Raw genomic sequence first — 18,383 nt, 5'->3', positions numbered from 1 at the left:
ACAACTTAACTGGCCGATTCCTTTCCTTCCCTGGAGTATGTGAGCCTCACTGAGCCTGTATAAGGAGCAAGGGAGAAGACTCTAGCAACCTCGTATCTACCCCTCATAATAAGGATGAGTACACTGAAAGGACGTGTCCTGTAGCACCTAATCAAAGAACGAATCCTTCTCCACTGACGGGGAGATGCAGTCTGGAATGAAATACAGTACCTGGCATACGGTGACCATTCCACTATCCTTCCCCTCATTACGGGAGAATGGGGGAGAACTAATACTTACAGATGTAATCTACAAAACGGGTAATCAGAAATCTAGCTTACTACCATCAATGTCCGATACGGAGAGTAATGGTACAACTACTTTATCCCCATGTGAGGGGGAAGAAAGTAAAATCAGAAGAGCCAGTTATTCTACCTTTCACTTAGACTTACATTTACACGTAACCATAGACAAGATGCTTTCAGTCCTGTGTGGGAGCTATGATGGCTAAACAACATGAGCAGAAAACACACGACCAAAAGCAGATGTGGAAGGACTTGTGGGTATACATACTTCCTTAAATAGGTGGTGAAAGTTATTTGGTGCTTCCAACCTCCAACCTCCACCACCTAGCCAATTGCATGATTCTTTTGGAAGGCCATGATGGGACCAACTTCATGAGCTCTTGTTCGAGCTAGTACTTAGACTTCCTCAATGGTTGTATATTCTCTACTGATCATCTCACAAAGCCAGAAAGACACCATGTTCTTTTGACACCTTTCTTGGTTCTGCCAGTGCTAAGGAAACCATCAAACGCTTCATGTAGAGAGGGAACGAGAAAGTCTCGAACAACGGGGACATGTGATAACACATTCTGGGTCTTGGCCATGAATTCAGAGACAAAACCTCAGTGTGGGCTAATGCATAAGAGAGTCGGTTCAACTTGCCAACTCTCTCTGCTAATGCTAAGTCTAACAAAACGATAGTCTTTAGAGTCAGATATCTGGCTGTCTACCTTCTCAAAGGTTCAATCAGAGTATGCGTAAGACCCCTGAGAATACAGGTCATGTCCCAATCCAAAGGCCTTAAATTCTGGGTTGGATCTCCCCCACCATCTATCTCCAACACGTGCCCACACCATATCAGTCGTGACATTGTTATCAGCATTATATATTACATATCAAATATTACGTAAACAATGTGCGGTATGTATGAATCTCTTAATAATTCTTATTATTAGAATTTCTATCCAAAGGGTTTGTAACTCAATAGTTTACATGTGTTAGCTATAAAGTTCTCATGTATATTTGTTCATTACTGCATTGCGCAGGGAGGGAAACAAAGTGAAGGACGGAAGAAAAAAAGTGAAATAGTCTGGCAGCGCACAGCAATTATTGCATGGATCTCTGAACCACAAATAGCCAAAACCATGAAGATAGGATCTGCAAATACCAAACGCCCACTGTACAGTAGAACCTCACAGCAATGGACACTGTTACTACGGACTTCAGATATACCGGACTGAATTCAGATAACTAGTTAGTTATCTCTTGGATGTATAATTGTTTTTGTTCGTTCATTGTGATTGGTCATGAAACGTAAACAAACAAAATAGTTTCCCTTTTGGGCATCATATGTAGAGAAATATGTGATATAGAATCTGTTTTATTTTGAATTTCTAAGCATACATTTAGTAAAATGCAATTGTAATAATATCTTTACATAACCAAACCTAACTAACTTATAGGCCTATACAGTGTTTCATGATTTAGCAGTCTTTTATACTACAGAAATGAGTTATAATACGTCTTTATTTTCTATATCGTCCAATCTATAGGTCATATACAGATATATGAAATACTCCTATTTATTCGCTTATTCATTTACAAATAAAGTAGTCCTGTATACATTATTTTACAAATTTCTTTGACTTAAATATAAATAAAGCAGTAGTTCCCAGATTACTCGCTAATGTTTTCTGGCATTGTATTCAGTTTGTTTTGATATGGTCCATGATTAAAGTAGTGTGTGTTTCATTTTACATTTCTTAAGTGTTGTTTAATTCCTTAACTATGTCATCCAAAGCTGAAAAACAAAAGTGTAATAATCTCAGTTGCTCGTTCTGATGTTACCCTCGTTTGACATATATGGTAGGCCTATAGCCTATAGAATTTAGTGTAACTTATTTTGATTTTAAGCATTGGAAAACTTTTTGAAGATACCTTTAGATTATCGGCGGTACCGGACACACCTTGACCCTTATTAGTCCATTACTGCAAGGTTCTACTATCATTAGTATTACTTGCTAAGCTACAACCCTCGTTGGAAAAGCAGGATGCTATACAAAATAGCCCAGTGATAAAAGGAAAAAAAATATTCTAGGAGGAGTAACAACATTAAAAAAAATATCTCCTATATAAACTATAAAAACTTAGAAACAAAACAAGAGGAAGAGAAATAAGATAGAATAGTGTGCTCCAATGTACCTCAAAACAGTAGCAAGAAGAACACAGTGGCAAGTCTGTGTTCACCACATCTACAGCCAAAATTGCCCTTGGGCCACCTGTCATTAATCAACTACCTTGTTGATGATTCAAAGGATGTTCAAGTCCTGCTGAAGACATATCCCAATTCTAAAGGATGAAATGTATGTAAACATGTAGAGAGAAATATGGATTTCACATGTGTCACGGATAAAAACTATTGCATATACATACAAACACACACACATTATATATATATATATATATATATATATATATATATATATATATATATATATATATCTCAAAAACAGTAATAAATTTTGATTTTCTGTAGTCAAAACTGAATGAAAACACTCAAAAGTTTAACTTGAGAAATAAAATAAAAGTTTTTAAAGCATCTTAAAGTTTTTAGTCCTCAGAGCATAAAACAGTATTTGCAAAAATATGCTACTCACATATAAGTTTATGATCTCTTGAAAGCCTCTCAGATGCAGTATTCAACACACACTTGTAGTCCCCAGCATCAGCCCTCTCAGAATTTTCAATAACTAATGTAAAGTTTTCCTTAATTATCTTGAATTTTTCACCTTCCACAATTGGTTTATCATCTTTAAACCTAAAATAAAATAATTAATTTGAATCATTTGAACACAAAACCAGTTTGATGAATTAAAGCTTGGAGAAAAAAGAGAATGTTCTGTTACATGATATGAATTTTAACTATTACTTATCAATCTATAATACACCATTAATAGGGGAAAAGTGCATCTATGAAGTCAGTTGTAACTTGAGCTGTAAAAGGCAAACCCTCACAAATAATATACAGTAGCTTTTAGTGACCCACGTTTGCTCTATAAAAGTCCTTTTCTTTGTTCTTCCTATGACATAGCAACTGCAAAAATATAGTCTAGTTATTTTGTGTATGACTACATTAGCCTGGGTACCATGGAAATGAGTGTGAAGATTCTTTGCTCACATATCATAACACAAAAAAATAGTTCCATTTTTCTTTATAATTAATGAAGAAAAAATCCCCCAGATCATGACTACATCTCAATGAAACTGACTGTATTCAGGTCAAACTACAAATGAGCATGAGAGGGAGTAGCAGGGAACTTTTTTTTTTTTTTCCAGCACTCAACCTATGAGAAGAATAGATCTCTCAGAGGAAGGCCCCTTAGGGCACCTCCTACGAGGGCCATGTCTGCGACGTTTTTCAGTAGGCACGTCATTCTGAGTGGGTGGGGGTACCACCAAAGGTAAAAGGGGTAAAAGTTCCAGTGCCCTTTTCTTCTCCTGAATCTGAAATGAAGAAATATCAGTAAAAGAAGATTTTGGTTGTTCCATAGAATGGGTAATCTCCGAAGTACTATGAACAATAAGCAAGATATTAGCTTGCGTAGATCGAGAAAAAATACTAAGTTTGTCATTTTAATGAAAAATGTTATTTTCCTTAGTAAAATAAATTTTTGAATATACTTACCCGATGATCATATAGCTGTCAGCTCTGCTGCCCGACAGAAAAAACCTACGGGCGGAATACGCCAGCGATCGCTATACAGGTGGGGGTGTACATCAACAGCGCCATCTGTCAAGTAGGTACTCAAGTACTCGATGTCAACAAGAACCAATTTTCTCCTCTGTCCACTGGGTCTCTATTGGGGAGGAAGGGTGGGTCCTTTAATTTATGATCATCGGGTAAGTATATTCAAAAATTTATTTTACTAAGGAAAATAACATTTTTCAATATTAAACTTACCCGATGATCATATAGCTGATTCACACCCAGGGGGGTGGGTAGAGACCAGCATTACATGTTGACATTATGAGCTAAGTATTCCGTATTTCATTTTAGCAGTTATTCAAAATAACAAGCATAAAATAAATAAGTACCTGGTAAGGAAGACGACTTGAACAATTACTCTGCCTTTTTAAGTACGTCTTCCTTACTGAGCCTCGCGATCCTCATAGGATGCTGAGCGACTCCTAGGAGCTGAAGTATGAAGGGTTGCAACCCATACTAAAGGGCCTCATCAAAACCTCTAATCTAGGCGCTTCTCAAGAAATGATTTTGACGACCCGCCAAATCAAGTAGGATGCGAAAGGCTTCTTAGCCTTCCGGACAACCCAAAAATATTTCAAGAGAAAGATTAAAAAGGTTCTGGAATTAGGGAATTGTAGTGGTGGAGCCCCCACCACTACTGCACTCGTTGCTACGAATGGTCCCAGAGTGTAGCAGTTCTCGTAAAGAGACTGGACATTCTTAAGATAAAAGACGCGAACACTGATTTGCTATTCCAATAGGTTGCGTCGAATATACTTTGCAGAGATTTATTTTGTTTAAAGGCCACGGAAGTTGCGACAGCTCTAACTTCGTGTGTCCTTACCTTCAGCCAAGCTTGGTGTTCCTCATTCAGAAGGGAATGAGCTTCTCGTATTAAACAGTCTGATAAAATAGGATAAAGAATTCTCTGACATAGGCAAAGATGGATTCTTAACTGAACACCATACAGCTTCAGACGGGCCTCGTAAAGGTTTTTAAAAAAGAACTTAAGAGCTCTTACAGGACATAATACTCTTTCTAGTTCATTTCCAACCATACGATAAGTTTGGAATATCGAACGATATTGGTCAAGGCCTAGAAGGCAGCTCGTGTTTGGCTAGAAAACCAAGTCGTAGAACATGTAGCCGTTTCGGATGAGAATCCGATGTTCTTGCTGAAGGCATGAATCTCACTGACTCTTTTAGCTGTGGTTAAGCATATCAGGAAAAGAGTCTTAAAGGTGAGATCTTTCAGGGAGGCTGATTGAAGCGGTTCGAACCTGTCTGACATAAGGAATCTTAGAACCACGTCTAAATTCCAACCAGGTGTAACCAAACGACGCTCCTTCGTGGTCTCAAAAGACTTAACGAGGTCCTGTAGATCTTTATTGTTGGAAAGATCTAAGCCTCTGTGACGGAAGACTGATGCCAACATGCTACTGTAACCCTTGATAGTGGGAGCTGAAAGAGATCGTTCTTTCCTCAGATATAAGAGGAAGTCAGCTATTTGAGTTACAGAGGTACTGGTCGAGGATACGGATACTGACTTGCACCAGTTTCGGAAGATTTCCCACTTCGATTGGTAGACTCTAAGGGTGGATGTTCTCCTTGCTCTAGCAATCGCTCTGGTTGCCTCCTTCGAAAAACCTCTAGTTCTCGAGAGTCTTTCGATAGTCTGAAGGCAGTCAGACGAAGAGCGTGGAGGCCTTGGAGTACCTTCTTTACGCGTGGCAGACGTAGCAGGTCCACCCTTAGGGGAAGTGTTCTGGGAACGTCTACTAGCCATCGAAGTACCTCGGTGAGTTATTCTCTCGCGGGCCAGAGGGAAGCAACTAGAGTCAACTTTGTCCCTTCGTGAGAGGCGAACTTCTGCAGTACCTTGTTGACAATCTAGAACGGAGGGAATGCATATAGATCTAGATGTGACCAATCTAGTAGAAAGGCATCTATATGAACTACTGCTGGGTCCGGGATAGGTGAGCAAAGTATTGGGAGCCTCTTGGTCATCGAGGTTGCGAAGAGATCTATGGTTGGCTGGCCCCAGGTGGCCCAAAGTCTCTTGCATACATCCTTGTGGAGGGTCCAAAATGTTGGAATTATTTGTCCCTTCCTACTGAGACAATCTGCTATGACATTCAAGTTGCCTTGGATGAACCTCGTTACTAGTGAAAAGTCTAGACCTGTTGAACAGGAGAGGAGGTCTCTTGCGAACTCGTACCATGTCAGAGAGTAGGTCCCTCCTTGCTTGGAGATGTACGTCAAAGCAGGGTGTTGTCCGTGTTCACCTCCACCACTTTGCCTTGAAGGAGAGACCTGAAGCTTTTCCAGGTCAGGAACCATGTCCGAGAAAAGCTAGGTTATCTCAGTGAGGGTCTCACTGGTGCATAAGCAGCAGACCAGAAGGCAACGTTATGTAACTGCTTGACAGTCTGTGAACTGTCAAAAACTGAACTGTCAACCACAACAGGTGCGTGAGGACATACAGAACTGGTGCATTAGTAGCAGACCAGAAGGCAACGTCATGTAACTGCTTGACAGTCTGTGAGCTGGCAACAACCAAAGCTGTGTGGGTAAGCCTCAACTCCTGACTGACTAGTCTGCTGCGGGCGAGTGGCGGTAACCACAGTGGGTTGCGGAGGCTGACACACCGTGTCAAAACACGGCAGCTTGTGGTAGCTCACGCACGGCAACGGAGTGCTCCGTGTGTCTGTGGGAGTCAGCATGCGTCTGGCAGGGTCGACTGCGCATGGGTGGAGGAGCTCTCACAACAAGAGTGTGGGAGCAGGCAGCCATGCTGGGCGCACAACCGTGGCAGGTTGTAGGCAAACGGGTGCATCGTCAACCTTCTCCGCAGTCGGAGTGTGGGCGCAGCCGGAGTGTGGGAGCAGGCAGCCTCAGCGTGAGCTGGGCGCACAACCGTGGCAGGTTGTAGGCTAACGAGAGCAGTGTCAACCTTCTCCGCACGAAACTCCTGCATAACCGCAGCTAACTGAGTCTGCATAGACTGCAGTAAAGACCACTTGGGGTCTACAAAAAACGGCAACAGACGGAGCTACTGTCCGTTGTGACTGAGGGTCTAAAACAGCTGGTGCGGCAACAGACGGAGTTACTGCCTGTTGCGGTACCACCTTGCCTCTCTTGGGAGGAGTGCAGTCGTCGGATGACTGCAGCGAGTCCGAACTGACCCAGTGGCTACACCTAGGCCGTTGGACTTGCGCGGAAGGGACCGACTTGCACTTAAAAAGCTGCAAGATGTGGTCCATGGTTTCTTACGAGAAACCTCTTCCGCAGACGAGGAATAAATGGGCTCTCTCGTCTTTGTGTGGGTGGGGCGATCTCACGTCGGCTAACGTGGGTAGATACGCCCGAAACCACGGAGGGAAAAACGTCTGTTCGTCGATCAAGGCCTGTGGAACCCATAAGTCGTTCGACATTACTTCTCCCCTGGGCTTGGGAGCTTGTAAGAGGTCCCGGACTAGGTGAACAACTGGCACGAACAAACGAACCCTCGGACGCAACACTGTAACACTTTGCGCATATCACTTTATCACTTTTGATTTTCTGTTTGCACTTATTTCACTGAAATCGAAACTTTAACTGATTTCTACCTGAAACACGCAATCCTATCCTTCATTAAAAGGTAGTAATTGCGAAAACAGTTTTACAATGCAACAGAAAAACATAAAAAAAAAAAAAGATAAAGAATTCAGTGGCTGGAAAAGAGACTAAACACTAGATCAAATAAACTACGTTTACAATCTCTCACCGCATAAAGCCTGGGAACAAGAATAAAACCCCAGAAACGTTTTACCTTCTTCCCCTACAGCGACTAGGGAGAAGAGTAAAAAACGAGAACAACGTTACCCGCTTGAACGAAACGTTTATTCTCCTCTCTCTCCCTCCGTCTCTATCTCTCTCTCTCTTCTCTCTTGATTTAGCACCTGAGAGAAGAGCCCAATTATATATCGATAAAACATGTTATTTGCTAAAGGAAAAAACTGAAAGGTTTCCCAAATAAAAAGTTCCTTTATTTAGAATTTAAACCATTTAAGCTAAGAAAGAATGAACGAAACGCTAGAATCGGTTTACTCATACTGCAACGTGAAACCGTGATACACTCTCTCTCTATCGTAACGATAGAGCGCATGTTGAACGTTCTGAACGCCAACAACTGCGGAGACTAAAAAACTAAACGTTAGTTCATCTTTGAAAACAGTACGAGACTATCAAAGAAATTCTTTCATAAAACATTAAAATTAAAATAGTATTAAATTCTTAAAAGGTTAAATACGATATAACGGGCTCAATGTTAATTAACTTCGGTTCCAAGTAAGGACCGCCTACTATTAGGAAAGGTCGCATATAAACAAACATAAAAATTAATTTTTTATAAGTTTATAATAAATGGAAAGTTAATCGAAGAGGCCTATAAAGGCGGAGAGATATAAAATAAATAGATCTATAACTTGTTAAGCAAAATTACCAAAAACCTAAACACACTTCCGTCTAAGGGAAGGGTCGGCCATTTAAAAGTGAAAGAGAGTCCATACTCTCTTCGTCACCATAATTAAATCTATCCAAAACGAGTTCAAGTTTTGAAATGAAGATAAAACCCCTGCATAGCGAAAGCTCAAAACTGGAATAGTGTACTTCACCAAATCGTTGTGAAAACAAATCCAGTTAGGGACGGCGTATTTAGTAGGTCTTGCCATTGGCACGACAGAGAGAAAATTGGTTCTTGTTGACATCGAGTACTTGAGTACCTACTTGACAGATGGCGCTGTTGATGTACACCCCCACCTGTATAGTGATCGCTGGCGTATTCCGCCCGTAGGTTTTTTCTGTCGGGCAGCAGAGCTGACAGCTATATGATCATCGGGTAAGTTTAATATTGAAAACTCAAGGTTAGGTACGTAGGATCCAAGTGCGGTAAATGAGTTCTAGAGGCAGAGGCTACCAGGTAGTCAACTTAGATTGAGGTAGATACATATTCATGAATAATGCCAGCTAGTCTACGTGCTTGAACAGCAATAGCACAATCAGGTCATGCATCTCTAGGATGTGGAATAACTGTGCGGAGGAATGCACTCACATCTTCGAATGGCAGCTTGCGTTGTGACGTCAGACATGTCAGCCTGTGTACCCGAAGGTGCAATGATATGTATTGTCGACACACTCAGCGTAGATGCGTAGTAGAGACAGTAAGGACTTTAGTCTACCACAATGGCTGCATGGAGGAGGATGACACGATTGTGCTCTGACAATTTGGCCAAACTAATAATGTCTGAATTACGGAAACTCCAGAGGAAGTCCGTGCAGCGTCAGAATAAGTAACAGGAGAAGTCTGGGCCCAGCCCAGACAATTCTACCGAGGACCCCTAGGCATACGAAACAAGCCAGACTTGCATGAATGAGAGGTGAAAGATAAGGATCTCCCAACAGGGCCGCCTCAGTACGTGGAGACACAGCAGTCTCAAATCAAGAGAGTGGCATTCACAGGTGAGAACAAAGGGAGACTTTCGACACTTTCAAGGGTGATACCTCAAGAAGCAAAAAGTCACCCTGCTGGGACTTTTCCATTAAAGGCTCACCACTAAGCACACTAGTGGGAGAAAGGGATATCTATGTAAATCAGTGTAGTCAGGCACTAAAGACACTGGGAATGGATACCGCACAGTAAGTGCAGGGGCCGTAGGCAAGGAATCAATCTCAAGCAGTGACTCACGATCACTAGGCCCATGGGACAATAATACATTAACAAAGTTATCATAAATATGTAAAATATTCATATCTCAACTGTTATCCTCAATTACACGAGTCCATGTGGGCTTTGGAAAAGGAGGAACGGGGAGGAGAATATCGTGTCACAGAAACGACCTTACACTTGCTATCCAAGGACGAGGAAGGGGAACAATCCCTTCTACCTAGTTTCTTGTGACAGAAATGATATTTATCCCATTAAGCTATTCCCTGCAATACTCACAAGAAGATTCTATGGAACACCACTTACCAAGGCAGTTTGGGTAAAGGGGATGTGGAACTATTTCGCCGACTCATGAAAGTGCCTCAAGGGCGAACATCACGGCAGGGTAAGTATGCATTACACTAGCAACACTACACGTTAATGAACAAAAATGCATAGAAAGCACTGTAATGGTAAGCTAAAGGGGAGATAGTCGTGATCGTAGAGCGGAAAGAGATGACAGCCTCTCGACAGCAAGACCAGAAGAAGAATGTAGCTTGCCCAGCAGTGGAGTTGCTAAGTAACCGATTTATATAGTTACCAATTAGGCACCTTTTGTAGAATAAACCCTATATAAAGGGCTCATTAATATTCACATATTACTATCATATTACTGTACAAAAGTACAGTATACAGTATTATGATAGCAATGCTATGATGTACAGATCATTCATTTCCCATACCTACTGAACAATACAATTAAATGTACAACTTCTCAATGTTTTTGTTCCCTCAATTTCGTAATCAGGCAAAAGGGTATAATTTCTCTATGATGCCCACAGCAGCCTAAAATCATTTCAAAGGGCCAGTATCTTTTTATTCAAAGGAGGGACTTGAAATAATTGTGCACTAATCAGGCACCTGACAAAAACCTACATAATTAATTACTTTACAGTTAAAGACAGGCAAATGTAAACAAATGGAAGCAAAACTAAATTAAAAAGGCAACCACCTTACCATTCAATTGGGATCTCTGTTTTAGGTGTAGGTGTACCATTATTTTCTCCACCTTCTGCAGTGAGGTTGCAGAAGATTTTTACTGGACGCCCTTCAAACAAAACCTGGATGTCTTCTCCCTGAGGATCACCTGTAACAGAGAAGAGAACAATTTTTTATGAAAATTTCAAGTCTTCCAGTATGCAGTTCAGTGCTGTACGAAGAAAGCGAGCTACTATCATTATCATCGCTAAGGTTACAATATAAATTTGCATATCTCGTTTCAGACAGCGTACCGTATAAGCTTTGCACAGAAAAGCATCTCCACTACCTTCTAAATGTTTATTACAAGTACTATGTTACTCTTCAAAGGTCTATCAAGAAAGTTAGCAACCCTTGCAACAGATACCAGATACCTTTCTCTTCATTCCTTCCATGTGAAACTGAAAATGAAATAAGACTGATAATAAAACAAAATTATTTTAAAAAAACTCCACTTTCTAGCACCCATATCTCAAGTAAAGTAATGCATTACAGGGAACTTTCAATGAGGTTTCAAATGAAGCGAACAATAATTGTGACAATGCCATGCCCAATTCATTTCTTTAAAAATGCACTGTAATATGAAATGAGATCAAAGCTAAACACCTTAATAAAACCTTCACTATAATGAGAAAAGAATCCAATCGGTAGAACCAGAAATAACTTAGTACTTCTTTTATTACCATCAAAATAAATATGGTTAAAACTGTCAATTCCTAAATATAATTTCAGCGGCTTTACTAAGGTAAATGTCAAACCCAGCATCCATTATCACCGTAGTTGACAATTGGAATTAAATATCACTTTGTTACAAACCTGAAATAGCTTTCATTAAAGTACAGAAGTAATTTTAAAGCATATATTCTAAATACATACGAACTTTATGAAATCTTCCTTGAAAACATATATAGGCCAGTGTATAACATTTTAGATAGTGTTTGCTGCCTTAAGACTCATGTCAACTTTTAGGGAATACACTAATCCATTATGAAAAAGTGATGAACTTTGCTAGTGTACAAGATCAGCAAAACGATTTATTTTGTATTTAAGTAAACCTGTAAATATACCTAACGCCCTAGACTACATTGCTAAAATAAACTCAAATTTGTATCTGGAACTTGTTTAAAAAATAGATACAGTATATGACTTTCAATTCCTTCCCAGTTTACACCTAAAGTCGTTTTCTTCAAATAAATATGCCACAGAGATACTTTTAACAAAAGTAAAATTGATAAAAAAAAAGACAAAATATGAGCAGACCAGTACGTACAAAAGACAAATATCGCATCAATTCTTATAAGAGAGGCTTTAGACTTTTGTGCTAGCGTGCATTGAATGCACTGAAATAATAAAAAAAAAGGTTTACTTTTCTCAAAGATGCGGACAATACTGTGCCTAACCGCTTAAAACATGTCTGACACTGACTGAAAATAGACTATCAGACAAGTTGTAACAGTATAAAAAATTAAAATCCTTTTGATATGTGATGGCTCCATTATTTGGGAAGAGCTAGGGACCCACTTATACATTCTAACTCTGTGCCAACCTAACAGACAATCTTGACCAACATCTGCCAAGTTCCTTATGTGAACAACACATTGAGCTAACAAGTTACGGTTTAAAGTAATTTGTATTTTCCCTAACTTATAGGAGAATAGATAACTGCAAAGCTGGAACACTCCAATTAAAATTATAACGATGTGTAACAAGAGATAGGTATTTACCTATCAGTATTATTATTATTATTACTATCCAAGCTACAACCCTAGTTGGAAAAGCAAGATGCTATAAGCCCAGGGGCTCCAACAGGGAAAAATAGCTCAGTGAGGAAAGGAAATAAGGAAGTAAATAAATGAAGAGAACAAATTAACAATAAATCATTCTAAAATAAGAAACAACGTCAAAACAGACATGTCATATAATAAACTATCAACAACATCAAAAACAAATATGTCATAAATAAACTATAAAAAGACTATGTCTGCCTGGTCAACAAAAAAGCATTTGCTCCAACTTTGAACTTTTGAAGTTCTACTGATTCAACCACCCGATTAGGAAGATCATTCCACAACTTGGTCACAGCTGGAATAAAACTTCTCGAGTACTGCGTAGTATTGAGCCTCGTGATGGAGAAGGCCTGGCTATTAGAATTAACTGCCTGCCTAGTATTACGAACAGGATAGAATTGTCCAGGGAGATCTGAATGTAAAGGATGGTCAGAGTTGTGAAAAATCTTATGCAACATACATAATGAACTAATTGAACGACGGTGCCAGAGATTAATATCTAGATCAGGAATAAGAAATTTAATAGACCGTAAGTTTCTGTCCAACAAATTAAGATGAGAATCAGCAGCTGAAGACCAGACAGGAGAACAATACTCAAAACAAGGTAGAATGAAAAAATTAAAACACTTCTTCAGAATAGATTGATCACCGAAAATCTTGAAAGACTTTCTCAATAAGCCTATTTTTTGTGAAATTGAAGAAGACACAGACCTTATATGTTTCTCAAAAGTAAATTTACTGTCGAGAATCACACCTAAAATTTTGAAAGAGTCATACATATTTAAAGAAACATTATCAATACTGAGATCCGGATGTTGAGGAACCACCGTCCTTGACCTACTTACAATCATACTTTGAGTTTTGTTAGGATTCAACTTCATACCCCATAATTTGCACCATGCACTAATTCTAGCTAAATCTCTATTAAGGGATTCACCAACCCTAGATCTACATTCAGGGGAGGCAATCGCCACATCCGCTGGCTCAATGACAGTTCACTTAGATTGAAGTCCGGGACTTAATCAGGGGCTAGTGATGGTGGGCAAGTTTGAGTAAAGGATTTAGGTTTGCATAGTTAAGAAAAGTGCCTACAGACCTGTGGGTCACATGCTGCAGGTAGTGGATGGAAAAGGTAGTTTGACCTTCCGCACCCCTGCTTGGAAGAACTACACGACAGAGAAATTCCTCCTGAATGCCAGAGAAGTGCTTACAACTCTCACGTCATGAGCTCTAGCTCATAATACTTCCTCGGAAGATGAAAAGAGCATTTGAGAAATCCCTTACCTTAACCAGAACGTGATCTTATTCCTGGAGATCCTCTTTTCTTCGTTCTTCCTGCACTCATTAAATGGTGCTATAGCCTAGGTCATGTGGTCCTTGTTTGTTTCAGCAAGCATCTTGAGAGCTCTTCCAGGATACAGTGAAAGCTGGTCAGGGTCATTGGTTATCTCTAAATCTGGAATACAGCATGAAAGGGTTTTAAGTTTTTGCGATGAAAATTTGAATGAAGGAGAGAGAGATCTACCTCCATCCTCTTGAAAATGTATTGTTGAAGGAGAGCCCAGGCAGCTTGCTAACAGGTTTAACCAAAGCTAAGGAGAGCAGGAAAACCATCTTCAGGGCGAGGTCCTTCTTCAAAGGTAATACCCTCCCACATCCCAGGAAGGAGGTCTTACCTCAACTGAGGGCAGGTCTGCTTAAAACTAGTAGTAAGCATAAACATTTCCTCCGAAGAAACATCTACAGTATTCCCTTTAGTCCAAAGACTTGACTCAGTACCAAGCAATAGTTTTCTAAAGCTGAAAAGGAGCACTGTTTCTCCTTATTTAGGTAGTACAAAGTCGGCAATCCATGTCACAGAGGACACGAGAGGAGAGAGACTCTAACATGACACGCTTCCAGAGACACACGCCTGTCAAGGCTTGCCGGAGGAAAAAGCCTCCAGTAGAAGAGAGGCCTGAAGAGAAAAATTTTCTTTTAGAGAAACTCCTGGATGACGCCTTGGATGAGGAGTGTTTAGATAACCTCACTGGTGAGTTTTCTAATTAAGGACCAGAGAAAAGTAGGCAGTCAATGAGGCACGTTTACAATTCGCGTCCAATGAGAACGGATGGTCAAGGTTGAGAAACAACCTTGCAAGTGTGCTCAGAGGAGCAACACTCCAAAGGTGACAGTGTTGAGGGTCAAGCATTTTCTCACTATACCTCCCACCTAAAAAAGCAGGAACTGAAGGGTGCTTCCCAAAGGATGGAGCCAAGGAGGACCTCCCATCCGAAGGCTGACTGAAGACTCCATGATGGACTCTGAAGACACTGGCGGCAGCTGGGGGACTAGAAGAGCTAAGGAAGATTGGAGAGGCAGGAACTGAAGGTCATCCCTCCTTCTCTCAGGAAGAGCACCTGGGGGACCCTTCAAAGCCTCTGAAAGGAGACTGGAGACTATGCAGCTTTCCTGTGGACACCTTAGGCACCTGTAGGAATATCTAGAAGTTACATGGCGATTAAAGAAGCAGCAACCTAAGGGCACTTCTCTCAGGAAGGGAGCCTGAGAAAAGACTCTACCTCTGGAGCCTCCAAAGGAAGACAGGAACTCTGCAGCTTCCTCCGGAAGGTATAAAACATCCACAATGGTCTGCAGAACCAGTAACCAAAGGGCACCTGGGAGAAGCTCTCCCCTCTGAAGCCTCCGAAGGAACAAAACTCAACGACTGTGAATATATGCACTTTCAAGAAACCCTTGGGTGTGGTTGAAAACCCTACGGAACCCAGGGAAAGACACACTTCTTATGAGAAGGGACTGGAGTCACCAAAACCCTTCGAACAAATCATAAACATGCTGGTAAAGAACGAAAACAAATCAATTATGCCAATACTTCCAGTCAGCAAGAACGTCTGTTCTCACCAACGGCCGAGATCCAAGTGAACTGTCAGCGAGCCAGAAGGGAAGGGGGGGATCACCTCCCCACAACTGATAGGTAAATAGCTGTTGGTTGTTACACCCTCATTATAATTTTACAGCTGTGTTCCAGCTTTGCAGTTACTTATTCTCCTATAAGTAAAGGACAATGGTTAGTATTTTTCTAGGAACAAATATTATTATGTACAGTATACATTTGAATAAAACAAAAAGACTAAAAATTTTTAATATGATTCTACTTTTTCCTAGCTATACAAACCTGAGGCATTTATATGGGGTTTACTCCCAAGTCCATTTACTACAACCAGAAAAAAAAAAAAAGGTGTCAAACTGATAACTCTTTAAGTTACTAGGCAACTCCTAGGAGGTCTCTTTGAGATCCTATTGCATAATAAGGTGGGACTGTCAGAGTCTGAACTTAAAGGGGTGGACAGTCCTTGAATGGGACATAATAACCCACGCCCAACAGACGACTTCCACTGTCCAGGGGGTAAGCCCCAAAGAACTGCCACCTATTCCAATGGCTCTGCAAGCACTGGTGCTACATTGGGGGACTTGCCCTCCACAGCTTGAGCCTTGGGGACCTCGATTCCTTCATCCACAGAAGTGACCTCTCCGGCAAAAGGTGGAATCCTGCTTTGTCAATTAGTTAACTGCTAGCACTAGAGCTGACACTGCTGATTCAGCTTGAAAGGGGAATGTCTTGGAGGTTGTTGAGGGGCGGACATCCTAGGGACCGCTGCTCTCCTCCGGAACGAAGATTGGTTGGTTTTCTCTGCCTTCTTGATTGTTGTAGCTACCTCTGTAGGAGGGAACAGAGCAGCAAATTCAACCGCATTTAAATGTTGTAGACATACAGTTTCCCTGAAGGTAGACTGTCTGATAGAAAAGAAACTCCAAGGCCTTAGCCATAGACCTTGACAATACCTCGAACTGTTTGAAAACATCGGGGTTTTCCATGTTTTTAGTGATAACTAAGTGCGACACCGTTCCTGACCAGTGGTCTAGCCAGGAGCAGGCCTGGATAGCTGAAATGACAGCAATCTCTATATTTTGCATCTCTAATGCTAAAAAAGTGGAGGTAAGGTTTGCCACCTTATTGCTAAGAACACCAGTAATAAAAGCAGCTTAATTGGGATCGATCAGAAAAGGGCTGGGATGTGCCTCAGAATCAATGTAGAACTTTTGTCTGATGAAAAAGGGCTAAGGGTGGAAACTTTGACAATCTATAGGATTGTAACAAATTCTTAACAGCTGAGAATTTGTTATAAAGATCCAGGTGTATCACAAGCCTAACTTGACAATGATACATCAAATTGCTGCTCAGTGCTGTGAGATCGGGGAAAGATGGCATCTATTGCACAATGACTGCTTGTACTTTGGGCGGGTGGGGGGGGGGTTACCCAGACCATCTAGATGGCGGATAAGGCTTTTCCCTTTGATGAAATAGAACATCTCTGATTCACAGGTCAGAAACTCGAGGGGGCTACATCAGCGGAACTGGCGACCGTTCCCTTAGCAGGACCCAGGGAGTCATTGACAACAATAAGTGACGGGTCATCGTGTGTAGGCTTCTGTTTAGAAGTAACACAGTGAGATCCCTTGTGCTCCCGTGCATATGATGCGAACGGAGACAAGGATACTTAAAAGAGAATGAGCAGAGCTATGTTCACTTCAGTGATAAGTGTCTCCATCCTCATAAGAACGTGGCTGGATAGAATGGAACTGTCAGAACTAGACCTTTGTGAAGATAGATTTTTCAGAGGTCCACCTGGAATGTCTATTTCAGGGAGCAGAATAATATGGTGGGGAAGTGTGTTGGGGGTGTTTCCACCCAAGGAAAAGGGGTTAAGAGTTCTGTTGCACTTTTCCTTTCCGGTCTTTGGAAAGAATTAATATCTGAATCATGAACTGCTACTCTCTCGGCAGCATTTGGCATGTTGACTACTCTCTCAGCAGACCCATTGGTGTATGAGTCAAGCCGGACATGTAGGTATGAGTTGGAGAAAGGTAAGCACCTTTCAAGTGGGCTGCCTTGGTAAGTAGATATGGCAGGTTCATTCAACAGATGCAAACGAGTTCTCAGATGAGAATGAGGCGAGATCTTCAGCACTCTAATAGGAAAATCCTCTAAAAGTGAAGTCACCTTGATTCTGAAAATTTGAAATAAATAGTTCACCATTGAGCACATTCATGGGAGGAAATGGAAATCTGTTTAAATCTGTATAATCTAGAACTAAAAACATTGGGACTGAATCCCATACACTGTGCTGGGGCTGAAGCCAAGAGATCAGTATCAGGTAGTGACTCATGTCTAATATACCCCAAGGGCAACAAACCATTGACAAATGTTTCACTAATCTGATAGGTATGAGAATTATGGATTTCATCCTTGGTTACTAGGATCACAGTGGGCGCAGTCATGGAGGATCTGAGTGAGAGAGAACGTGCGTCATATGAAGGGTCTTACGCTTCTTGCTTTGAATGGAAGACTAGGAAGGGGATCTATCTCTCTTAGCTCACTTCTTTCGACATGCGCGATACTATTCATGTTGGGAGGGGAGCCACTCCCTGCAGAATTCACAAGGTGAATCGTACAAACACCGCTTACCAAGGCAGTTCGCGCATATGGGGTGCAGAGCAACCTCGACCTGACTCATGAAGGTTCAACATGGGTAGCATTCAAGGCCTAGGCAAGTCTGCATAGTACCAGAAAAGCCCCTTGTTTCACAAAAATCACTAAAAAGGCTAATCCAGAGTGTAGTCATGATCGTAGCAAAGGATGGAGATCTCTCTTGGATGGCTACCAAGAACCAAATGGCTCAACCTTGCAGTAGCTCAAGCGTGCTGTCCAGCCTTGGAGTTGCCTAGTAACCTTATAGTTAGCAGCTAGGTACCCTTTTCTTTTATTCTGGTCGTAGTAAATCAACTTCGAAGTAGATCCCACATAAA

At 41.1% G+C, this 18,383-nt stretch overlaps 1 protein-coding gene across 2 annotated transcripts in view; it reads right to left on the bottom strand.

Annotated features, from left to right (window-relative positions):
* Positions 1 to 18,383, bottom strand: part of LOC137647136 (basigin-like) — a 66,025-nt gene that overhangs the window by 7,809 nt on the left and 39,833 nt on the right. The window contains exons 4-6 of one of the 2 annotated variants that reach the window (XM_068380391.1): positions 11,103 to 11,129; positions 10,708 to 10,837; positions 2,921 to 3,081 (exon numbers count right to left, since the gene is read on the bottom strand). In XM_068380391.1, coding sequence (XP_068236492.1) covers positions 2,921 to 3,081; positions 10,708 to 10,837; positions 11,103 to 11,129 — 318 coding nt within the window. The remainder of the gene's footprint in view (positions 1 to 2,920; positions 3,082 to 10,707; positions 10,838 to 11,102; positions 11,130 to 18,383) is intronic. The other variant, XM_068380390.1, reaches the window with a different exon arrangement.

The sequence above is a fragment of the Palaemon carinicauda genome, chromosome 9 (assembly GCF_036898095.1).
Source record: "Palaemon carinicauda isolate YSFRI2023 chromosome 9, ASM3689809v2, whole genome shotgun sequence".
In the NCBI taxonomy this organism is placed as follows: Eukaryota; Metazoa; Arthropoda; class Malacostraca; order Decapoda; family Palaemonidae; genus Palaemon; species Palaemon carinicauda.
This window is presented reverse-complemented; position numbering and strand designations above follow the sequence as displayed.